The 26,260-nt window shown below is 44.2% G+C and overlaps 1 protein-coding gene across 1 annotated transcript in view; it reads left to right on the forward strand.

Annotated features, from left to right (window-relative positions):
* The window catches only part of LOC122940891 (phospholipid transfer protein), a 55,081-nt gene that overhangs the window by 14,071 nt on the left and 14,750 nt on the right, over window positions 1-26,260 (forward strand). Inside the window, exons 2-6 of the mRNA XM_044297783.1 lie at window positions 15,178-15,297; window positions 21,084-21,183; window positions 22,635-22,763; window positions 22,863-23,018; window positions 24,392-24,455. Of these exons, the coding sequence (XP_044153718.1) occupies window positions 15,178-15,297; window positions 21,084-21,183; window positions 22,635-22,763; window positions 22,863-23,018; window positions 24,392-24,455 (569 nt within the window). The remainder of the gene's footprint in view (window positions 1-15,177; window positions 15,298-21,083; window positions 21,184-22,634; window positions 22,764-22,862; window positions 23,019-24,391; window positions 24,456-26,260) is intronic.

The raw sequence follows: 26,260 nt of genomic DNA on the forward strand, positions 1-26,260 counted from the left end.
CAACACAATTAGGCCTCATGCATACGACCGTTGTTTTGGTCCGCATCCGAGCCGCAGTTTTTGCGACTTTGATGCGGACCCATTCACTTTAATGTGGCCGCAAAAGATGTGGACAGCACTCCGTGTGCTTCAAAGGAAAAGACCGGCACTTCGCTGGTGTAGATCACAATGTAGATTTATTCAATCACATATTCAAATGGCATAGTGACGCGTTTCAGCACAGGTGTGCTTTCATCAGACTGCAATAAAACATCTTACACTCCAGCTATTTATACATAAATGAAACACAAAGGAACTGACATCATCAAAGGAGCTCCGCCTCCCTCATTAAATAAAAATTTGCATATCAAATAATCGCAATGAAAAATTCGCATTGGAAAATTCAGTCACATAGTCCATTCTTGCAGTGATTAATCACGCTGAAGAAAAAAAGAAATATATTTATCAGATTGCATAAGGCCGAATGCCTTATAGGAAGCAGGACACATTGTACTCACGATTGAGGCCCCTGGGCTCCATTGTCTGAAGACGATGGATCCAGTAAGCCTCTCTTTTCAATAACAATTTATTTCTGTCACCCCCTCGACGGGGTAATGATACACCTTCAATAATCTGATACCTCAACTGCGAGATGTTGTGTTTTTTATCATGAAAATGAAGGGGTATTGGGAGTAATAAATTCTGTTTACGGATAGTAGATTTGTGTTTTCTTAGTCTGTCCTTCATTCTCATTGAGGTTTCCCCCACATATAGTAATCCACATGGACATTTAAGAATGTAAACCACAAATCTACTATCACAAGTGAACGTGCCCCTTATTGGAATATTTTCACCTGAGTGAGGGTGGGAGAAACATGAACCCTTTATAACGCTGGAACAATTGACACAGTTTAAACAAGGAAAAGTGCCCCGTCTAGGTGTAGATAAAGTACTCTGTCCTCTTTCTATTTTATTACTTCCCACATCCGCCCGGACTATTTTATCCCTAATATTTTCTGCCCGTTTATAGCATATCATGGTGGCCTCTGGAACTCTCCTATCCGTGGATAGGACTTGGATAATATGTGCCAATGTTGATTAACAATAGTCCTAAGGCGCTGGGACCAGGGATGGTATTTAATCACTAAGGGGATCCTTGTTTCTTTCTTAGTTCTATCTGGTGGTGTAGTCTCAGCTTTATTACGCTGTATTTTCAATAGATCAGGGGGGTAGCCTCGCTCTCTAAATTTATTGGTCATATCGTCTAATCTTGTGTGACACATATCCCTATCGCTAACGATCCGTCTAACCCTCTGGTATTGGGAATATGGGATAGATTCCTTGATGGTTGCTGGGTGACTACTTGAAAAGGACAGCAAACTGTTCCTATCCGTTGGTTTCACTAATAAATCCGTCTGTATTTTACCTTCTTTGTCCCTAGTCACCCAGGTATCCAAAAAGGAAATTTTATCAGAACTATGGTGTACAGTGAATTTAAGTTCATCCCAGATGGAATTTAAATACGTGGTAAATTCCATAAGGGATCGGACGTCGTGATTAATCACTGCAAGAATGGATTATGTGACCGAAAATCTTCGCCAGTATAGAGTGGATATGTTTTTTGCGAATTTTCTATTGCGAATTTTCTATTGCGAATTTTCTATTGCGATTATTTGATATGCGAATTTTTATTTAATGAGGGAGGCGGAGCTCCTTTGATGTCAGTTACTTTGTGTTTCATTTATGTATAAATAGCTGGAGTGTAAGATGTTTTATTGCAGTCTGATGAAAGCACACCTGTGCTGAAACGCGTTTCTATGCCATTTGAATATGTGATTGAATAAATCTACATTGTGATCTACACCAGCGAAGTGCCGGTCTTTTCCTTTGAAACGTTTGTCTGGACGCCATTCCACGGACACGTGCACCGCGAATTTAAAGAAGGTAGTGCCGCCCTGCTTCTTACTAGCACTCCGTGTGCTGTCCGCATCCGTTGCTCCGTTCCGTCGTCTGCAAAAAAATATATATATATAACCTGTCCTATTCTTGTCCGTTTTGCGGACAAGAATAAACAGTTATCAATGGCCATCCGTGCCGTGCGGAACACACACACGGACTCAATCTGTGCTTTGCGGATCCGCAATTTGCAGACCGCAAAACAAACAATGGTTGTGTGCATGAGGCCTTACTGTATCAAGTACATACAGCAGTTGTCAGTCCCGGCTAGGTAGCCTCATCCCTAGGTAGCACTCCAGAAATTCCTATGGATAATGTTTTATCTATCCATGGACTGAAGCGTAATTGCTCCTTCCAGCCAGTCAACGAACCAAAACACAAAAGCAAGTCTACATCTAAATGGGTGAGGAAGAACAAAATGTAAATTTCAAATTGGTCAAGTCAATGTCCTGAAGTGAACCCAACAGATACTTTGGCAGGGCCAGCATCGGGAAGTGGACATGAAAAACTGCCATGGTGTCGCAATTAGCATAGTTCTACAAAGAGAATAATAGCAATAATTAGCAACTATCATCCTCCATACTCCGAACCTCTCATTCCCATCTCCGAGACTTCTCTCGAGCTGCACTAGTTCTCTGGGATGTGCAGTTTACCCAGTGCCCACTGCATAAGGGGAAAAAAAGTGTCTTTATATTTGGTATATTCCTTTATATTTGGTATATATTTCCTTTTTGAAAGCTGTAAATAGGGTTAACAGACCCCTGGGAACCATTGCTAGAAGGGGCCACTCCACCCATTTCCCCCCGGCGGAGGTTGCTACTCCATGGAGCACATTTATCAAGCTCGCCTGTATTTAGGCGTAAAATTAGACTGACGTTTTTTGATTCAGCTGCCAGTCTTTTGCCTATTTATTAAAATCTCTCGGCATCTGATCCACATTTTTGGTGGATTGGATGCGGACCCATTCATTTCAACGGGGTCACAAAAAATGCAGACAACACACCATGTGCTCTCTGCATCCATATGTCCGTTACGCAGCCCTGCAAAAAAGATACCTGGCCGTTTTGCAGACAAGAATAGGCATTGTTACAATGGTTCAGCAAAAAAACGGGTGCAACACTTACGTCACACGGATGTTATATGTATTTTTTGCGGACTGCAAAATGCCTACGGTCGTGTGCACGCACCCTTAGGCTACATTCACACGACCGTATATGTGTTTTGCGGTCCCCAAAACAGAGATCCGCAAAAAAATACGGATGGAGTCCTTTTGGCATCCGTATTGCAAACGTTTTGTTTTTTTGCGGATCTCAATGAATGGGTCTTCATCCAACCTGCAAAAAAACTGAATAGACACGGAAACAAAATGTGTTTGTGTGCATGTAGCCTAAGGCATTTGGGCAGTGATTTCCATCAGTGAGGGCTCATACACACGAACGTGCCAAGTTTTGCGGTCTGCAAATTGCGGATCCGCAAAACACAGATGCCGCCCGTGTGCCTTCCGCAATTTGCAAAACAGAATGGGCAGCCCATTATAGAAATGCCTATTCTTGTCCACAAAACGGACAAGAATAGGACATGTTCTATCTTTTTTGCAGAGCCACGGAACAGGGCAACGGATGCGGCCCTATTGAAGTGAATGGGTCCTCATCCAAGCCGCAAAAAAATGCAACTCTGATGCGGAACCAAACCACGTTCGTGTGAATGCACCCTGATTGTGAGCCAATACCAGAAGTGGAGGCTACACAGAGATCAGGTACTAGGGAAAGATTTGCTCCCGTTCTGTGTTTTTGACGCACATCTGGTTTTGGCTCACAATAAGGTCTCTTTCACACTACAGTATGGCTATTTCAGTGTTTTGCGGTCTGTTTTTCACGGATCCGTTGTTCCGTTTTTTTGTTTCCATTTCCGTTGTTCCGTTTTTCCGTATGGCATATACAGTATACAGTAATTACATAGAAAAAATTGGGCTGGGCATAACATTTTCAATTTCTAGTTCAGAAAAAACTGATGCATTTCCGTATGTGTTCCGTTTCTTTTTGCGGACCCTTTGACTTGAATGGAGCCACGGAACGTGATTTGCGGGCAATAATAGGACATGTTCTATCTTTCAACGGAACGGAAACAGAATGCATACGGAGTACATTCAGTTTTTTTTGCGGAACCATTGAAATGAATGGTTCCGTATACGGAACGCAAAAAACTGCCCGCAAAACGGAAACAAAAAACGGTAGTATGAAAGAGGCCTTTATGATGGAACTCACTGATCAAATCACTGAAATGTGAACTAGGCCTTAGTCCTCAAGCAAACATTACACTTGGGGCTCATGCACATGAACGTATTTTCTTTCCATTTCAATGGGTCCACAAAAACCCCCTGGAAGTCACTGCATGTGGATTCCGTTTCCGTATGTCCGTATTTCCGTTCCACAAAAAAATAGAACATGTGCTATTGTCCGCATTACTGAGAAGGATAGTACTATTAGAGGCCAGCTGTTCCGTTCCGCAAAATACGGAATGCACACAGACATCATCCATATTTTTGTGGATCCGTTTTTTGCAGACTGCAAAATAAATACGGTCGTGTGCATGAGCCCTCACTTCTGTGCTGGCTTTGGCTGCTTGCTGAATGGGTAGAGGGTTGCTGTACTGATATGTAATCATAAGCTTTCATAATATTTAGTACTTCATCCAGATTATAAATTCCTCTGTCATTAACCTACTTTGGCCGATTCTGGGCTGATATAATTAATTGATTCATTTTTCCATCGCATTATACACAGCTTGTATCTAGGGGTTACGACCACCCTGCAGCAGTGCAGCCTATGCACACTACCACAGAGAGGCCGCTGCTTTTTCCTATAGTGTGCAAGCACGACCACTGCTGCTGGATTGCCCCTGGAAACGAGCAGTGTATAATGTGATTGAAAAATGAATCCAGCCAGCAAAGGAAGCAATATGGGCAATCACAATACATTAATAAGTGCCTTGTAGTAACTTTCAGTGATGGCCAGTTCGCCGTGTTCGCCCGCGAACACATGCGAGCTGCCATCTTAACTGACAAGTCCGGCAATGCACAGGTAAGTCCTTACCTGTGCCTGTGCGCGAGTCGGTCTGAAATTAAATGCGGTCTCTGGGTGCAGGCAGTTCCGAGAACAGCCCGATGAAGGCCCCCGGTGGCTGTTCTCGGAACTGCCTGTTGGCCATCACTGGTAACTTTATCTACATGATAAATGAAATTTGCTGAAGTGACACAACCCCTTTAATGCTGTAGACCAGGGATCGGCAACCTTTGGCTCTCCAGATGCTGTGAAACTACCACTCCCATCGTGAACTTACTCTGCTGTTCTTGAAACTCCCATAGAAGTGAAAGGAGGATTCTGGGAGTTGTCGTTTTAGAACAGCTGGAGTGCCGGAGGTTGCGGATCCCTGTTGTAAACTGTTCTATAGTTATCACTGGAAAAAGTGCCCGGAGTATGAAGTGTTGGTCTATATGTGTGTTTGGGTGACCAGGAGGTCAATTGACAAAATAATTAGTAGCACTCTATACTCAGTTATACACTGGCAGTTAAACACTGTTTTATTTCATTTTTAACTGTCCCCTTTTACAGTGACCTCCACAGCACCCTGCCCCCTTAACGGTGACCTCCACAGCACCCTGCCCCCTTAACGGTGACCTCGACAACGGCCCGCCCCCTTAATAGTGACCTCCACAGCACCCTACCCCCTTAACGGTGACCTCGACAACGGCCCGCCCCCTTAATAGTGATATATAACAGTGAAGAAAGAGTTGTTATGGCAACCTGGTCTGAAGTGAATGGGCCCTGCGTCCACATACGGCGCGGCCCGTGCATTAAGCTTGCATCACGGGCCGGGCTGGCACACGTTTGCATGAGCCCTTATTTTGAGCATCCGTTATGCTAATTTTGCATCAGTTTTTGTCAGTTCCGTCAGAAATCCGATAATGAATGCAGGACTTGCAACGGATGCTCAAAATAAAGGATATTTTTTTTGTTTTTGTTTTTTCAGTTTTTCTGATGGATCAGAAGACAAAACAGTTATGTGAACCCGGCCTAATGCATGATACAACCAGTCTCTATGTGATCGCAGGGCTATTGCAGTGTGCTCACACCATTGTGTCAGTACACCGCAATAACCTTGCGATCCGATACAAACTGACAGTCATAAATTACAGCCAGCACGGGCCAAGGCAGCTGAGGTCGGCCCAGGAGATGCGGCCAACACACAGATCATGTTTTCCAGGATGATCATGGTCGTGTGCATGAGCCATTATACATAGTAAGAGCAGCCATGGAGTAGGAAAGCTGGGGGGGTGTCCCTACTCCATTTAACCACCCCAGCTATTCAGCAGCAGAGTGGAGATATGCTTTCAGAAGCTCAGAGGCGCCCATTTACTAAAGTGTCGCCTCCTGTTTTCGTGAGTAAAGTTTACGACTGTCTTAATTTTTAAGTCTCATTTACCAACTGTTTTGCGCCTGTTTTGGAGGCATTTGCGCCTGTTGTGGCTATTTTGAGTTTTAAGACAAATTCAGAAGTATTCTTACTCTTGCGCCTAACTTCCATCCTATTTATGTAGGTGCGCCTGATTTTGCACCAGATTTTGTTGTAAAAAGTCTAATTTCTACACCACCCCAAGGCTGGCATACTTTTCTGTCTCTGTTTTGAGTGGTAAGTTGCTCTACAATTTGCCTACTTTCATGGAGACATGTGCAAAAATTCGGCTGACTTGCGCCACATTTTCATGCGCATACTATGTAGACCAGTTTTAGTGAATTTGAATCTGTCTTTCAAGAAAACGACCACTAGAGGTCAGACTTAAGCAAAAAAAAAGAAAAACAGATTTAGGCTAGGGCTACACGACAACATTTATCTTGCGCGACAATTTTTATAATGATAGTCTATGGTGATATACTGCGCCGCGACAGTTGCAAAAAATCCATTCGAAATGGATTTTTCTGTGACTGTCACGTAGACTATCATTATAAAAATTGTCGCGCAACAAATTTTGTCGTGCACCCCTAGCCTAAGGCCTCATGCACACGGACGTTTTTTTTCACGGTCCGCAAAACGGGGTTCCGTTGGTCCGTGATCCGTGACCGTTTTTCCGTCCGTGGGTCTTCCTTGATTTTTGGAGGATCCACGGACATGAAAAAAAAGTCATTTTGGTGTCCGCCTGGCCGTGCGGAGCCAAACGGATCCGTCCTGAATTACAATGCAAGTCAATGGGGACGGATCCGTTTGATGTTGACACAATATGGTGCCATTTCAAACGGATCCGTCCCCATTGACTTTCAATGTAAAGTCTGGAGTTCTGTTATACCATCGGATTGGAGTTTTCTCCAATCCGATGGTATATTTTAACTTGTAGCGTCCCCATCACCATGGGAACGCCTCTATGTTAGAATATACTGTCGGATATGAGCTACATCGTGAAACTCATTTCCGACAGTATATTCTAACACAGAGGCGTTCCCATGGTGATGGAGACGCTTCAGGTTAGAATATACAAAAAAACTGTGTACATGACTGCCCCCTGCTGCCTGGCAGGTGCTGCCAGGCAGCAGGGGGCAGACCCCCCCCCCCCCTGTTTTTAACTCATTGGTGGCCAGTGGGCCCCCCCTCCCCTGTTGTTAACTCGTTGGTGGCCAGTGTGCGCACCCCCCTCCCTCCCTCCCTCTATTGTTTTAATACATTGGGGCCAGTGTGCGCGCGCCCCCCCAACCCCCCCTCCCTCCCTCTATTGTTTTAATACATTGGGGCCAGTGTGCGCGGGCCCCCCCAACCCCCCCTCCCTCCCTCTATTGTTTTAATACATTGGGGCCAGTGTGCGCACCCCCCCCAACCCCAACCCCCCCCCCCCCCCTCCCTCCCTCTATTGTAATCATCATCGGTGGCAGCGGAGTAGAAGATTTTCATACTTACCTGGCTGCTGGCTGCTGCGATCTCTGTGTCCGGCCGGGAGCTCCTCCTACTGGTAAGTGACAGGTCTGTGCGGCGCATTGCTGTCACTTACCAGTAGGAGGAGCTCCCGGCCGGACGCAGACATCGCAGCAGCCAGCAGCCAGGTAAGTATGAAAATCTTCTACTCCGCTGCCACCGATGATGATTACAATAGAGGGAGGGAGGGGGGGGGGGGGGTTGGGGGGGGGTGCGCACACTGGCCCCAATGTATTAAAACAATAGAGGGAGGGAGGGGGGGTTGGGTGGGCGCGCGCACACTGGCCCCAATGTATTAAAACAATAGAGGGAGGGAGGGAGGGGGGTGCGCACACTGGCCACCAACGAGTTAACAACAGGGGGGGGGGGGGCCGCACAATGATATTCAAACTGGGGAGGGGGGGGGGGGTCTGCCCCCTGCTGCCTGGCAGCCCTGATCTCTTACAGGGGGATATGATGGGGTTAATTGTACTATCATATCCCCCTGTAAGAGATCGAGTGCTGCCAGGCAGCAGGGGGCAGTCTTGTACAAAGTTTGCAGTGTATTCTAACTAGAAGCGTCCCCATCACCATGGGAACGCTTCTGTGTTAGAATATACTGTCGGAAATGAGTTTTCACGAAGTGAAAACTTAGATCAGAAAAAGCTTTTATGCAGACGGATCTTCGGATCCGTCTGTATGAAAGCAACCTACGGCCACGGATCACGGACACGGATGCCAATCTTGTGTGCATCCGTGTTCTTTCACGGACCCATTGACTTGAATGGGCCCGTGAACCGTTGGCCGTGAAAAAAATAGGACAGGTCATATTTTTTTCACGGCCAGGAAACACGGCTCACGGATGCGGCTGCCAAACGGTGCATTTTCCGATTTTTCCACGGACCCATTGAAAGTCAATGGGTCCGTGAAAAAAAACGGAAAACGGCACAACGGCCACGGATGCACACAACGGTCGTGTGCATGAGGCCTAAATCTGTTTTTCTTTTTTGGCTTAAGTCTGACCTCTAGTGGTTGCGCGACATTGGTGCGTCAAAATGTCGAGCAACAAATGTTGCAGTTTAATTGTCGCGCGACACATGTCATCGTGTAGCCCTAGCAAGGGATAATAAACGAGACGCAAATTGAAAACCGACTTTGCCAATTCGCCTTTTTTTTTTGTCAAAAAAAAAAAGGCAAACAGACACACTAAATGTGCCCCAGAGTGTTCAAATGCTGGTGGTTCTCTTCTCCGGGGACAAACTGCTGTGAGTAACACAACTGCCGTCTTGTTTGGGGCGCTGTGCAGTAGGCTTAGCTCTCGCTAGTTTGTAGACCTGTGTATAGTGGCCAGACGGCAAGGATTTTATTTTGTATCATTCATGTTTTGCTCGATCTGCCTGAAAAGCAAATAAAACACACAGCACATTTAACCCCTTTACGCCCAGTGTCGTACATGTACGGCACAGGGAAGGTCTTTAAAAATGACTCCAGCTCGCGAGCGCAGCAAACGCCATAGCTGCCGGATGCCTGCTGTTTTAAATGCAGATCGGACACAAAACTAAATACGGTCATGGGCTTGAGACCTAAAGGTGTTCTCCACATTGGACAATCCCTACTTGTTGGGCCACGTTCACATTTCCGTTTCTGTTTGACGTCCGTGAAAAAAATCTCTCCATTTTTCATCAATAAAGGGTCCATTTTTGGTTCATGTGTCAGTTTTTTGCACTCTGTATTCAATGAATATGCTGTCCGCATCCGTTGCTCCGTTCCGTGACCCCCCAAAAAATATAACCTGTCCTATTCTTGTCTGCGCTTTGCGGAATAGAATAGGCAGTTATATTAAAGGCTGTCCGTGCCGTTCCGCAAATTGCGGAACGCACATGGACGTCATCCCTGTTTTGCGGATCCGCGATTTGCGGACTGCAAAACACACAGCGGTCGTGCGAGGCCTAAGTGAGATGCTCTTTGTAGACACTCTCATTTCTGGCCAAGTGGTGAGGATCCTGACTCAGTAGCATTTCAGACTTCTCTAATAAAGTATATTGAAGTGGTTAGCTCGGTTGTCGGAGAGTTCTTTTTTGTGTAATTACTATGTATACAGCACCTCTCCACACCCACTATGTTTCTTTTTGTAGTATCTATAAAAAGTACATGGTTGTAAATGGGGTCCGTGAGTAAAAGCTGGCATCACTTAGGTCTCATACACACGACCGTATGTATTTTGCGGTTTTCAAAAAATACAGATGACGTCCATGTGCATTCTGTATTTTGCAGTACTATTCTTGTCCGTAATGCAGACAATAATAGGACATGTTCTATTTTTTTGCAGAACAGAAAAACGGACATACGGCTGATTTTAACTAGTGAGTATATAGTCTGGCCTGCTCCCCCTCACTCACTGAAGCCATCTGGCATCAGGAGAGAGATAGTTTGTGGGCTCTCATTGCAGTCCTTGGTGGCCATTTGGTGCCGGTAGTGGTGTGGAGTGGGCCTGGCATGCATGTTGGTACCTGCTTTCCTAGGATATAATGGAGGCCATTTTGGCACCAAAAAATGACAGAAATTAAAGCGGGCCCAGCATGCATGTGGAACCTACACTTGCTGAATTATATGGTAGCGTCATCGCACATAACAGATAGAATTTAGTGTTACGAACCCGTCTAACTAGAGATCGCCTTGACGTGCGGCAGACGGGCTCAAATAATTTTGTACAAAATGATTTGCCAAGCATCTCTAACTTATTAGTATAGCATTTGCAACTGTGACGCAATTTTGTACTTTATTTGGTTTGCAGTGAGCTGATGCATTGTATGTCTAGTTTAACAGTCTTGTTCTCAGCCATAGCAACGTGCTCCTGCGATTTGGGATGTGCTGACTGACCCCCTTTTTCCATTGAAATGAATGGTCCCGCATACGATCTGCAAAGAAAAAAAAATTGAACTGACAAGGAAAGAAAATACGTTCATGTGCATGAGGCCTCAGGGCGTGTATAATGTGACTATAAAGGGTGGGTGAAATCTTGCCCTGTAACTAGCTCATATGGATTTGGTTGGCCACACATGCTTTATAGGTATAATGACAGGGACAGAGGCAGCTAACATTACATGGTTGAAACGTATGATGTGGGGTCCTACAAATCTCAAGCTATAACTAAAATGTGGAATGGGTTTCCATGCTAGTTAACTTTTCACATAACCATCTGCAGATGGTTATCAAAGACATACGAATATGTTGAAATGCTTATTGTGCAACCTTTTGGGTTTTGTTTTTCATGGATCAGATGACAAGGTGCTAGCATCTGTTAATGAGCGTTGTATAGCGAATGTAATCTGACGGACCACATCTGCTGTATTCACAGAACTGGATGATCACCTCATGACATAGATCTACACTAGGGTGGCATGTTAGGGCAAACATTCTTAGGCCTCTTTCACACGGGCGTCATGTTTTTTGCCCGGATAAGAGGCGGGTGCGTTGCGGGAAAATGCGCGATTTTTCTGCGCGAGTGCAAAACATTGTCATGCGTTTTGCACTTGCGTGAGAAAAATCGCGCATGTTTGGTACCCAGACCCGAACTTCTTCACAGAAGTTCGGGCTTGGGATTGATGTTCTGAAGATTGTATTATTTTCCCTTATAACATGGTTATAAGGGAAAATAATAGCATTCTGACTACAGAATGCTTTGTATAATAGTGCTGGAAGGGTTAAAAATAATAAAGTTAACTCACCTTCTCCTCTTGTTCGCGCAGATGCCACTCTGTTCTTTAGCTGTGGACTGAATGACCTGAGGTGACGTCAGATCACATGCTCCAATCACATGGTCCATCACCATGGTGATGGAGCATGTGATCTGACGTCATCAAAGGTCCTTTAGCCCACAGATAAAGAACAGACCGGCATCTGCGCTAACAAGAGGAGAAGGTGAGTTAACTTTTTTATTATTTTTAACCCCTCCAGCACTATTATACAAAGCATTCTGTATTCAGAATGCTATTATTTTCCCTTATAACCATGTTATAAGGGAAAATAATACAGTGAATAGACTGTCACCTAGAACCCATGCGTGAAAATCGCACCGCATCCGCACTTGCTTGCGGATGCATGCGATTTTCACGCAACCCCATTCATTTCTATAGGGCCTGCGTTACGTGAAAAACGCACAAAGAGGAGCATGCTGCGATTTTCACGCAACGCACAAGTGATGCGTGAAAATCACCGCTCGTGTGCACAGTCTCATAGAAATGAATGGGTCAGGATTCAGTGCGGGTGCAATGCGTTCACCGCACGCATCGCACCCGCACGGAAAACTCGCCCGTGTGAAAGGGGCCTTAGGCCTCTTTCACACGGGCGTCATTTTTTTGGCCCGGCTAAGAGCCGGGTGCGTTGCGGGAAAATGCGCGATTTTTTCTGCGCAAGTGCAAAACATTGTCATGCGTTGCACTCGCGTGAGAAAAATCGCGCATGTTTGGTACCCAAACCCGAACTTCTTCATAGAAGTTCGGGCTTGGGATTGATGTTCTGAAAATTGTATTATTTTCCCTTATAACATGGTTATAAGGGAAAATAATAGCATTCTGAATACAGAATGCATAGTAAACCAGCGCTAGAGGGGTTAAAATAAAATAAAAAATAATTTAACTCACCTTAGTCCACTTGCTCGCGAAGCTGGCATCTCCTTGTGTCTCCGCTGCTGATGAACAGGACCTGGGATGAGCTGCTCCATTAAATACCGGTTAAGGACCTTCGATGACGTCACTCCGGTCATCACATGGTACGTCACATGATCTTTTACCATGGTGATTCACCATGGTAAAAGATCATGTGATGACCGGAGTGACGTCATCGAAGGTCCTTAAGCTCTATTTAATGGAGCAGCTCATCCCAGGTCCTGTTCATCAGCAGCGGAGACACAAGGAGATGCCAGCTTCGCGAACAAGTGGACTAAGGTGAGTTAAATTATTTTTTATTTTATTTTAACCCCTCTAGCGCTGGTTTACTATGCATTCTGTATTCAGAATGCTATTATTTTCCCTTATAACCATGTTATAAGGGAAAATAATAATGATCGGGTCTCCATCCCGATGGTCTCCTAGCAACCGTGCGTGCAAATCGCATGGCATCCGTACTTGCTTGCGGATGCCATCCGATTTTCACACACCCCATTCACTTCTATGGGGCCTGCGTCACGTCAAAATCGGACATTATAGAGCATGCTGCGATTTGCACTGAACGTACAAGTGATGCGTTAAAAACATCGCTCATGTGCACAGCCCCATAGAAATGAATGGGTCAGGATTTAGTGCGGGTGCCATACGTTCGCCGCACGGATCGCACCCGCACGGAAAAGTCGCCCGTGTGAAAGGGGCCTTAGTGTTTCTACCCAAACGAATCCATCATCCTATCAGAAAACTTAAGAGTTTTTAAAAAAATTCTTTTCATCTGTTGGTAGCCAGTAAAGTTCCTATAGGAGTTAAATCCTGTTTGCCTAGGCCCCAGATTGGCAAATGGATTTTCACTTTTGAGTGGCTTAGTCTGCAGATTTTACAACTTAAGGGCTCATGCACATGACTGTAGTTTTGGTTAGCATCGAATCCGCACTTATTGTTGATCGGAATGGGAGCCATTCGTCTCAATGGGGCTGCTAAAGATGGGTGTGCTGTCCGCATCCATAAGTCCACTCCATGGACCTGCAAAGGAATAGAACATGTCCTATTTTTGTCCGTTTTGTGGACAAGGAAAGGACGTTTCTTCAGGATAAAAAAAAAACATGGCAGCATGCACTCGGGCCAGGATCCGTGGTTTGCAGATCTGCAATTTGGGGACCGCAAAGCACTTACGGTCATAAGGAACTTTCACACTTTGAATTATGTTCTTTCCAAAGATTTCACCTCCTAGGGCAGCTGTGGCCGGGTTTTCAACAATACTCCCATGCTACAACCTTGTGGATAGAAAATTATATACTACTTGTGTACTGTACATAGAAGTGAATAAGTTCCATTATGATGCTGGATTTGACCACCCAGGCCAAAGGGCCTGGTGTTTGTTTGCCCGTTCATACCTTTTTGTTACCCATGTCCAATTCCTCACACCCTTGCTTGCTAACAACGCAGTTGCTCTCAAGGTCCTAGTCTTGCAGTTTATTGCCACCCAGTAACACAGGGAATGGTATTAACCTGGGCTGGGCCTCCTCTCTGAAAGAGACTCATATTAACTTCATGTTGTGTCTCTATATAGTATGTACGTCCTTAATGTATACAGTTATCTGGTCTCTGTGCAGTGCACCGGCCCGCAGGGGAAGGCATGGGGTGGAGAGGAAGGGTGTGGTGGTTGAGGCATTGACTGTGGTTATAGTCATCACAATGGTTGATCCTACACCACCTCTCCCTCACGGCGAGTGGGCAGTAAATGGTGGGGCACAACCGTTCTTCCCCTCAGGGCACACAGTAGATTTATGAGAATCTCCTGCCTGGTGGTGGCTGGGGTGCCCTTGATGCTAGGCTGACTTGTAACGGTTGCAACGCAGGAGAACAAAGAAAGGTCCAGGGTTTGAACTTGGAGACCAATGACCAGGCAGTCTTAACTGTAAGAAATAAAGTTGCTCTTTAATGAATATATGATGGAGGTTGCAGTACAAATACAAGCAGTAGCAGAGTTCTGAGCTGTATCACAGAGTAGGCTTTTCCCAAAGCTGTAATAACTGTCCTCCCTGAGTCTTTCTCTCTCTATGGATGCTAGCAATCTTCTCAAATGACCACAGGGTGAAAGTCCTTTTCCCATATATCTTCAATGCACAATCTTTGGGGTGCAGTCCTAGATTGAATTGCCAGGCCATTTCAGAAGCATGGTGGGCACCAGAAGCAATTAACCCTAACTACATGCAGCAAAGTCCAAAGCCATAAGCGTGATTTACCTTTGCTGTCTCAGTCTAAACATGGCCTTTACGGTCCTCAACCTTCTACAGTAATTCAATGCTTCCTTCTCTCAGAGGTTAATCCTTAGTAAAGTTCAATTTCTTGTGGTAGACTCTGAAGACTTGAGAGGATGTCACATGCTCCGCCCAAAGTAATTGATGTATGATATGTAATGGAAGCGCTAATGTTGTGAGTGGTATCTGCCACTTATGCCTTTTATTATTGGGAACAAGAAGATGACTGATCCTCTGTTACATTTGCGACTGACCTGATCATTTGTCAATTTCTACTGGCATTTGGATATTTTTGGTATTTACACATTTCATCCAGTGTCCTCACATTTCTCATAATGTGTCAAGTTAAAATGTAATTTCTTTTTTTTATTATGTTTCAGGTGGCAGAACAATGGCAGTGTCGGTTTACCTTCTTTTACTTGTCCTACCATTTGTGTTATCTTCAAAGTCACAGAACCCTGGTTGCAGAATACGCATCACTTCCAAAGGTCTACAGTTCGGTGAGTAGAAATCAACAGCCGCAGAATAACCATTTAGAATATAACTAGAGGGTATACATTTTTGGCCCAGGATGTCCATATAACTATCACAGGTAATGCAAGTTTTATGGAGGACCTATTGAAAATGAGATGTCTGAATAGATGCGTATTAAACCATAATACCGAAGCAGACACTGATCGGAATGACTTTTTCACTCCTATTACGCTTAATGATCCCAGTAGCTATTATGCTACATTGAAAGTTTCGCCAGTTGTTTTTCTCGGCCTCCGTTCCGTTTTTTTTGCAGATAGTTGGGGACCCATTAATTTTAATGGGTCAGCAAAAAAATGCTGATAGTTCATCTGTTTGTGTTCCGCGTCCGTCGTCCGTGTTTCCCTTTAGCAAAAAAATAGTGCATGTCCTACTTTTTTCACATTTGCGGACAAGGATAGGCATTTATTACAACGGATCTGTGGGGAAAACAACAGATCCCACAAAAAAAAAACAGATGCCGCATCAGTTTTTTTTTTTTTGCGGATGCAAAAAACAACTGTCGTGTGCATGAGGCCTTACGGAGGAGATTTCTGAAGGCGGTATTTCATGGGCCATGAGAAATTTGGCCCATTTGTCCTGTTTTGGAGTCAGACAATGAAATCTACAGCTGCTATGAGCAGGTTTCAATTTGCACCATCAATTGCTAAAAAAAAATCCCCCCCCCCCTAAAGTATATAAATTTCAGACCGCCCCTCTTATTCCTGTCCATTTTTATCTTCACTTTTCGAAATTGGCGAGGGGCAAGAAAAGTTGCAGATATTGGTGCAAATGGCATGCACCATAATTTGCCACGTTTCTGTGGCATAAAAATGGTGCAGATCACTTGATACCTTCCAACAAATGTTTTTAAAATAATGTATTCCCAGGGGAGAACAAGGTTGTTGTTTTTTAGTGAGGGAGGTTTCACATTGCATAAAAAAAAATGATTTTTTTATCTATATTGTGTTTTTATTGCGTTAGTGCTAATTTAAGATGGTTTCTTTGCATTTTTTTTTTATTGCAGCATGCTCCAGGTGTGCAATTATTAATCTAATTTACCATCAATTTCTGTATATGAAAAAAAACATTAAAAGCGTGTTGCATGGTTTCACGTACCGGGAACCAGACCAGCCCACCGCGTCACTTGACAAGGGTTGCCCAAGCCCTTCAGACCGATTCACCTCACACGCTGTTACGCCCTGCACCAGGCCGTAGTTTGAGCATAAATCACCACCTGAAGCCTGCAAGCACATTCCCACAATAACACTAAACTTTTGCCGCCGCCACCACCTGCCCGTTATAAGGTCGACAGGACACCCCTGAGTGTTCCACTCGCAAGCAGACACACACACGATAGTAAGTCTCACGGAAAAACAACATACAGCCTCAGACTGCACGCACTCTTCATGGAGCGTTAAGGTTACAAGACAAACCATTAAACTTTTAGGTTTAATGTATGAAAAATGGACAGCACTTGGTTGCAAAAAATGATTAACAAGAGACCTACATAAATGGCAAACAATTGTAAAATAAAAAGGAGCAAAAATAGAAAGTTCTGATACTTAGCAGTTGTGTGGTAAAAGTCCTTTCCTCCAATGAGATTTGGGCAGAGTAATGGTGCACAAACCAATTAGACTGGATCTCCCACTTTGTGACAAAAATATGCCAGGGATGGCATTTTTATGCCTTTCCTCCAAGGGCAGGCCTGAGCCTGAGGGGATTCTCTCTCACACTTCTGACGCAGCCCCTCTGGGCTGGGCTTCATTACACATGCAGCCTGGCCATTTAGGGAATAGGTATGCAAATATCCAAAATATATTTTCCCAGTTGCCCTGGTGAAGATACAGGCCCTAGCCCTTCTTCATTATTCATATCTCATCGTTCCGAGTCCTAGCATATAAAACGCGACATGGTCAGGACGCTCGGAAGGTGAGATCCTTCTTTTAAGAAGATGAAGGCGGATTATTATGCCATGTCTGGTGTACATGTGATGCCCCCATCATACCAGAGGTGATTTTGGGGACATCCACCCCCTCCTGAACAAGTTATGAAGGATTACAAATTATTGTTCATTCTCTGGTTAGGAGGCCCCCTGCTGACAAAAGGTGCCAGAGAGTCTGCAGGGCCCTGTCCTGAGATGTGACCAGCAAACCAGCCAATCCTCATTAGCAGCTCTGTGCTAACTACATCCCGGGGAGCAGTTTGGCTGTTTCCCAGGTACAAGGCAGACAGCTCGACTCTCTTTATGCAGCCTTAAACCAATTCATAAATGGCTGCTGGCCTTGTAATACAAATACATAAATACACTAGAAATATATATATATATATATATATATATATATATATATATATACACACACAGTTGCAAGAAAAAGTATGTGAACCCTTTGGAATGATATGGATTTCTGCACAAATTGGTCATAAAATGTGATCTGATCTTCATCCAAGTCACAACAATAGACAATCACAGTCTGCTTAAACTAATAACACACACAGAATTAAATGTTACCATGCTTTTATTGAACACACCATGTAAAGATTCACGGTGCAGGTGGAAAAAGTATGTGAACTCTTGGATTTAATAACTGGTTGAACCTCTTTTGGCAGCAATAACTTCAACCAAACTTTTCCTGTAGTTGCAGATCAGACGTGCACAACGGTCAGGAGTAATTCTTGACCATTCCTCTTTACAGAACTGTGGTCAGTTCAGCAATATTTTTGGGATGTCTGGTGTGAATCGCTTTCTTGAGGTCATGCCACAGCATCTCAATCGGGTTGAGATCAGGACACTGACTGGGCCACTCCAGAAGGTGTATTTTCTTCTGTTTAAGCCATTCTGTTGTTGGTTTACTTCTATGCTTTGGGTCGTTGTCCTGTTGCAACACCCATGTTCTGTTGAGCTTCAGCTGGTGGACAAATGGCCTTAAGTTCTCCTTCAAAATGTCTTGATAAACTTGGGAATTCATTTTTCCTTCGATGATAGCAATCCGTCCAGGCCCTGACGCAGCAAGCAGCCCCAAACCATGATGCCCCCACCACCATACTTCACAGTTGGGATGAGGTTTTGATGTTGGTGTGCAGTGCCTCTTTTTCTCCACACATAGTGTTGTGTGTTTCTTCCAAACAACTCAACTTTGGTTTCATTTGTCCACAGAATATTTTGCCAGTACTGCTGTGGAACATCCAGGTGCTCTTGTGCAAACTGTAAACGTGCAGCAATGTTTTTTGGACAGCAGTGGCTTCCTCTGTGGTATCCTCCCATGAAATCCATTCTTGTTTAGTGTTTTACGTATCGTAGATTCGCTAACAGGGATGTTAGCATATTCCAGAGACTTTGTAAGTCTTTAGCTGACACTCTAGGAATTCTTCTTCACCTCATTGAGCAGTCTGCTGCTGTGCTCTTGCAGTCATCTTTACAGGACGGCCACTCCTAGGGAGAGTAGCAGCAGTCCTGAACTTTCTCCATTTATAGACAATTTGTCTTACCGTGGACTGATGAACAGCAAGGCTTTTGGAGATACTTTTATAACCCTTTCCAGCTTTATGCAAGTCAACAATTCTTAATCGTAGGTCTTCTGAGAGCTTTTGTGCGAGGCATCATTCACATCAGGCAATGCTTCTTGTGAAAAGCAAACCCAGAACTGGTGTGTGTTTTTTATAGGGCAGGGCAGCTGTAACCAACACCTCCAATCTCATCTCATTGATTGGACTCCAGTTGGCTGACACCTCACTCCAATTAGCTCTTGGAGATGTCATAAGTCTAGGGGTTCACATACTTTTTCCACCTGCACTGTGAATGTTTACATGGTGTGTTCAATAAAAACATGGTAACATTTAATTCTTTGTGTGTTATTAGTTTAAGCAGACTGTAATTGTCTATTGTTGTGACTTAGATGAAGATCAGATCACATTTTATGACCAATTTGTGCAGAAATCCATATCATTCCAAAGGGTTCACATACTTTTTCTTGCAACTGTGCGTGTGTGTATATATATATATATATATATATATATATATTGTAAGGGATCGCCTCTTATTTGGGGGTCATTCTCACAGATACGACTTTAGGACACCAGGTTTCAGGTCCAAACCGTGCATTTATTGTGCACACTCCAACCAATACAGGTTATCATGAAGTCGCAGCTTCACCTAACACATGTGACATCCACATAAAATAATAAACACTTGCCCGGCTAGGCTCTAACTAACACAGAGTTTCCTGACTCACCTAAGTCCTTGTTCACACCCTGTGAACACATGTGGCTTTCTCAGCCAATGTCCCACAGCCTCCTGGCTGTACAGAGCACAGTACGCCCACTGCCTCCAGTCCAGTGTCTCAGCACACATGGGGAATAGTGGTCTGTCAGCCCTCCTGGCTTGGACCACACAGAGCCTCCAGGCCTCTGTCCACAGGCAACACACTCCCTCCTTGCTGACACCCTGGGAGGTGCTTTGTGCCAGCCTGATTACTTCCAGCTGGTCTCACCTGTGGTGGAATAGGGGTGTGGACCGAACTATCCACCCCTTCCTGGCCTCTAACCTGTGTGAGACCTGTCACTGTCTCACACTATATATATATATATATATATATATAGTGAATCACACCAGAATATGTTACACTGCGACATAACCATAAAACATATAACATCACAGCAAACATTATAATAACTAGAGATAAGGCAGTCCTTATTCCTGACACATGGCTAAAAAAAATTACCCCTAAAAACAGCTGTAAAAAGTGCAAATATTTCATTTACAAGACATAAAAAAACACAGAGACTAAGTCCGGCAGCACCCCGGGTCTATTCTCACTTAAGTCAACTACTGCTTCCACAGCAGCTAACTGGAATTGAGCCTAGCTCACTTGACCCAGGAGGGGAAGTGTTTCATTGAGTGGAAGTTGAGAACTTTTTTATGTTGTGTTCACATGACATTTTTGTCCCACATTTAATGTTAACACATGATATATACTTTATAGGGATGCCATACAGTGGTATCTACCACCATAGGGTTCCATTCTCTGCAGGATGGAAAAGCACAGCCTGCTACGCTTTTGCATCCTTTTTTCGCCATGTCTGTTCTACCTGGGAAAAACACTTGATGTGCGCAGCCTCGAAATGTTTTTCATCCTAACCAAAGGCTTTCCTACATGACTTGGCAGTGGAAGCCTCTAGGAGAAGTTGCCCGAGACAAATTCCTCCCTGCTGAATGGAGTTCTGTATTATGGTATTGCTTTATAATGTCCTAGGAAAACTGTTTGGAAAAATAATTTGCATATATGTGTATTTATGTGAACATTCTAGGCCTCGTTTACACTTCAATTTTTCACTGACGCATTTTCTGCGAATAGCACACATACCCATTGATTTTAATATGTTTATCCAATTTTTTGCCCTCCGTGTGTGATCCATATTCCACAGACACTGCTAGGAGATGCTCTGGAAACTAAATTTCAGCCTATCGGTGGTCAGTGAAAAACGAACCAAACTGTGTTGTCAGTGATTTTTCACGGACCCAACGACTTCAATGGGTTTGTTTGGTCGACATCACGGTCAATTAAAAAACTACAGATGTGTACCGACACATTTAAAACAATGGGTACCCATGCTGTTCAAGGAAAATGCAGACAGCACACGTCAATAAAAAACGGAAATGTGAACGAGGCCTTAGGTTAGCCTGACCTCTAAACACATACAATAATCACGCATATAGCATAGATATGGGTTTCGTCTTGTACTGTGTGGAGACTGAATAAACATTTCATTCGATTAGTGAAACATGAGGGACTGAAGTTTGTGGAACAGGAGCTGGAGAATATCACTATTCCAGATCTGAATGGCACTGAGGGGAGGTTCAGCTACAGTATTAACAAGTGAGTACTCCTAGTGTCCATCTTGAATTGAATATGATCTTGTATATCTAATACGTACGTCAATGGCCATTTTCCATTTTCTGGTCTATAAATATATTTTGTACAATGAGGGGCAGACTGGGAACTTAAAGTGGCCCTGGAGAAAATGAAAAGTAGCCACATGTTGTACGTGGGTTCGAATTGACAGAAAGTGGGCCAACACAAGTAGGTGGGAACAACACAAGTAGGCGGGGCAGCAATACCGTAGTTCAGCACAAAGTACTGCCCCTGCAGAACCGAATACCACAGCACATTCTGCCTCAACAGAATCAAATCTAACAGTACTGCACATAATACAGTATTCAACTATATCACCATTCTGAGGATGGCAATACAGTTAAATTTAGGAGTACCTGATGCTCCTAGCATTAATTAATGATGAGAACATCAGATCTTTATGTACCCAGCTGGTGGCCATGAGGAAGGCTCGGGAACCCCCTGGGTATCGGCTCACCTGGAAATTTCCATGTAGGGTCTATAGCCAGTCTGCCCCATGTATATAATTATCGCCTTCTCATTTCAGAACCTGTCAAATATACTGTGGTGAATGACACTATACAGACGCCGCTTATCTCTTCTTGTAGTCTGTCACAGTGTAGATTTGCAGAAAAGTGTTTCTTTTGTGCCTGCCACCGATACAGCGATCTTCAAGAAAGCGCTCCTGTAATGATGTGCTATTCAGAGCTTTAAAGTGAGCGGAGCAGGCTCAGACAGGAGCCCAATCCGCTCAGCTAAGCCCTGGTATAGCACATTGGTAAGTGCTGTGCCAGGATTTAGATAACATCAGGAGGCACAGGCATGAACAGCAATTTCTACAGCACTCGTTGCGGCCCCTTTCCACCAGTACAGTGGAATCCATACTCCGCTGACATGTACACAAATGTACTGATTCTAAAGCGCTTAGGAGAGCCAAAGTTCAGCTGCCTATTTTTATTTATTTTTTGTAAAAAGGCTAAATCGATTAATAGAGTATAGTTGCAACATTTTGAAATAAAGTTGTTCAAAAGTTTAGTTACTCTTTAAAATCTGTGGTACTGCTGAATAAGTGCTATGGTACAGAATGCAAGCTATCGAAATCTCCTTCCAGAGCTGTCACATTCTCAAGTGGACCCTGTTCTTCTCAGCTCATTGGCCATCTACAATGTTGTCCTGTGACAAATCTTGAAACTTAGACATTGACTGGTAGATCTTGTACTTTTATATGGTCAAGTCTTGTTTGCCAATAATGCAGAGATGGCCAACCTGTGGCTCTCCAGATGTTGTAAAACTACAATTCCCACTAGGCCCTGCTGTAGGCAGTATTGTTTTTTAGCATAGTAGCAATGACTAGCTACAGTGGTGGGGGACTCTAAGTATTGAGGCTTCCTATGTCAATAGTCACTGTCTCACTTGATGCGTTCTCTCTTCCGCAGTGTACATGTCACACACTTACAGCTGTCACAGTCTGAATTGAGGTTCCAACCAAACAGACAACTGGTGTTAGACATTAACAATGCATCAATCAGCCTCAATTTCCAGAGAAAACTTCTCTACTGGCTTTTGTGAGTATCTTCCCCATGTTTGTATTCCTTATGTTACTTAGGAGCCAGCCTCCCATATGGTCTAGTAATAACCGACTGGTGGTGTGTTGTACTCTTCAGCTATGACGTGGGGAAGATCAATGCCTCAGCCGAGGGAGTACACATTAAAACTGACCTGGATCTTGCCAGAGATTCAAAAGGACGTTTGAAGATTTCCAATATGACGTGTAATGCATCCATCAGCAGAATGCAGGCTGGATTTAGTGGTACACTCAAGTAAGTGGAATACTACCACATAAAGTGCCCAGAAATTATCTATCAAGACTTTTCAGGAAGACTGTAGATTCAACACATGTTGTGTATGTTTTTTCTTACATAAGCACCATATGGACATCAGATTGAAGGTCACTTGCTTTGGACTTTCTTCTGTAAACCAGAGTGAAGAGCTGCTGATAGAGTACTAATGGACCTGACCGGTCCATGCATTACATGGCTGACCATTCATTTGACTGATCAGCATATAATACTCCCATTCCCCACACAATGGGATGTTCTGAAGCTGATCGGCAGCGATCAGATGATCTCCAGGCTGGTTTCCATTTAAAATTGAAATGTTTTGCTGAGACAACCTATTTAAGTCACTCAGGGAACCTGTATGCCCCATATCTCTGATGGCTAACCTCCAGCTGTGGTAAAACTACAACTCCTAAGATGCACACTTGCTTGGCTGTTCTCAGTACTCCATAGAAATGAATGCAGCATCCTGGGAGTTGTAGTTTCACCACAGCTTACTGTGCCTATATCCTCAAACATATTGGCTAAAGTAAAATAAAAAGTACTGCATGTTGTTACCTTCTGATCACAGATTTCCCTCATATTGTTAACAATGGCAATGTTAAGAGGACCTTTCATGGGTCCAGACATTATGAAATATCTATCAGGTTATGTAGGGCATAGTACAGGGATCTAACTGCACTGACTAGTTTGTCTGGGCACCGCCCCATTTGCCCGCTGTGCCCCTGTTCACTTCTCCCACCTGTAATGCTAATAAATAGTATTGGTACAGGGAGGAGTAGACTGCCCTGTTTCTCCGCGGCTGTAGCGCTGTCCAATCACAACGGAGAACATCACAGCCAGGGGGAAGGAGACGCCCATGGAGAAACAGGACAGTCTACACCTCCCTGTACCGCTGCTATTCATTAGCATACCAGGTGGGAAAAGTGAACGGGGGCACAGCGGGCGAATGGAGCCGCGCCCAGACAAACTAGTAAGCGATCTTACATCCCTGCACTATGCCCTACATAACCTGCTAGTTATTTCCTAATGCCTAAACCCATAAAAAGTCCTCTTTAAATGCCTCAGGCGTGCAATGCCCATAGAGAATATAAAGTAGGTAAGCTGTAAGACTTTTAGGTTGGGAGACCAAATAAATATCCAATATAGTAATTTAAATGGCCACTATACATTGATCAGCATTGTTCTTCTCATCACATTTACCATCCTACCAAAAATGGAACTTTCACACTCTGAACCACTGATGGTCACGAGGGTTGTTTTGAGCTGTATTTATTAACACTTTATTTGACCAGTCCAGTAATTTTAAACAGCATTTCTTTTGGTCTCACCTGCTATGGTTTCTTCTATTTTAGGAGGGTGTACGACTTCCTTGGTTCTTTCATAACAACAGGAATGAAATTTCTAATTAACCAACAGGTAGGTACAAGTGCTGCTTGTAATCGCCACCAAACTTTGAGAACTGACAGGGGTGTAGCTAGATGCTTATGGGCCCTGGTGCAAGAGTTTAGCTTGGGCCCCCCTTACCTCAGTACTCTGTGGCAAGGGGCAGGGGACCACATAGCCCTCCTCCTGCATGAGCCAAAAATTTAAATGTAAGGCTATTTTCACACTCGGGTTTTGTGCGAATCCGTCTTGTATCTGCACAGACGGATACGCATGAATAATGCAAACGCTTGTATCCATTAATAACGGATCCGTTTGCATTATTCATTCAAAAATCTAATTCAAAACTGATCCGTCTTGACTTACATTAAAAGTCAATGGGGGACGGATCCGTTTTCAATTGCACCATATTGTGTCATTGAAAAACGTAAGTCTAGACGGATCCGTTAGGCTCCGCATAGTCAGTCACAAATGCTGCAAGCTGCGTTTTAGTGACCGTCTAAAAAACGTAACTGAGACCAAACGCAGCCAAATTGATGCATTCTGAACGGATCCTTATCCATTCAGAATGCGTTGGGGCTGAACTGACCCGTTTTGGGCCGCTTGTGAGAGCCCTGGAACGGATCTCACAAGCGGACCCAGAAACACCAGTGTGAAAGTAGCCTAACCTGAAGGTTCTGGGTCCCAGTGCAAAATCTATTTTAGAACCCTCCCAGTGTGCATTTTCTATAATACCTGTGTCTTAAGAGGCACAAGGGTCTTTGGGAACCCTCAGGCTCCTGGGCCCGGGAGCGACTGCTACCTCTGCTCCCCTATAGCTACACCCCTGAGTACTGATCTAAATGAAAATCGGAGGAGGACTGCAAGACCCTAGAGATTGTGCCACCATAGTTTGTGGTATAATTCATTCTTGAGCTGACCATACACATTATAAACGATGGCTGACCATCCAATTTGTGTGGGGGTGTCCTGACCAATGGCAGATAAAAGGGAAAAGGTTTGGGGATTTCAACTTGCCCAATCCATCAGAGGTGTCTGGCTGTGGCTAAGGCTTCATTTACAATTGCGCTGTGAACTCTGGTAGCCTGTTCCTGCAGTGGAGCAAACTGCCAGAGTTCACCATATCTGGTGTAGCCAGATACTGTCTTCCACCGTCAGAGCCCCATGGGGATCCATCCACTTTCCAGAATAAATGGTGGATTTTGTCCAGACAAAAAGTCCTGCATGCCGATCACAGTTAAATCCCATTATAGTCAGTGTGGATCCAGCAGTGCACATATGGTGAACTCAGTCGGTTTCTCTGCTGGAAAAGGCTACCAGAGTTTACACCGATTATGTGAACTCAGCCTTATTCCCTTCTCCCCAATGAGAACACATACACGTAAGCCCTGAGCCAAACTTGCATGTGTATGAGGGGGGGTGTCGGATAGAATAGGCGTTGACCAACAGCTGTCTAAGGTGTATGGCCACCTTTAGGCCAGGAAAGCTGCTAATCTAATTTATCTACAGCCAAACATACACAAACCTAGGCAGCTTCTAGTAACAAACAATTTTTCCTAGAGGACAAAATCCACCCAAGTGCCCAGAATCATGTGAGCCTTTAGCCAAGTATTTCAAGTACTATTGCTACAGATGAAGATATACAGCACATATCGCAAGGGTGTGTTAAAGAGCATCTGTCATCATGATCAACCCTAGCAAACAAAGACCAGGCATCAGAACCCTGAGGATGCCTAGTTATGTCAATCAGTGGTGCAGGGATAGTTGAAAAAGGGGGTAAGGCAGAAGAGAAACAGTGCTCCGAAAGGCTAGGCCTTGCCCTCTGTACTCTGAGCACC

The sequence above is a fragment of the Bufo gargarizans genome, chromosome 6, assembly GCF_014858855.1.
Source record: "Bufo gargarizans isolate SCDJY-AF-19 chromosome 6, ASM1485885v1, whole genome shotgun sequence".
NCBI classification, from domain to species: domain Eukaryota; kingdom Metazoa; phylum Chordata; class Amphibia; order Anura; family Bufonidae; genus Bufo; species Bufo gargarizans.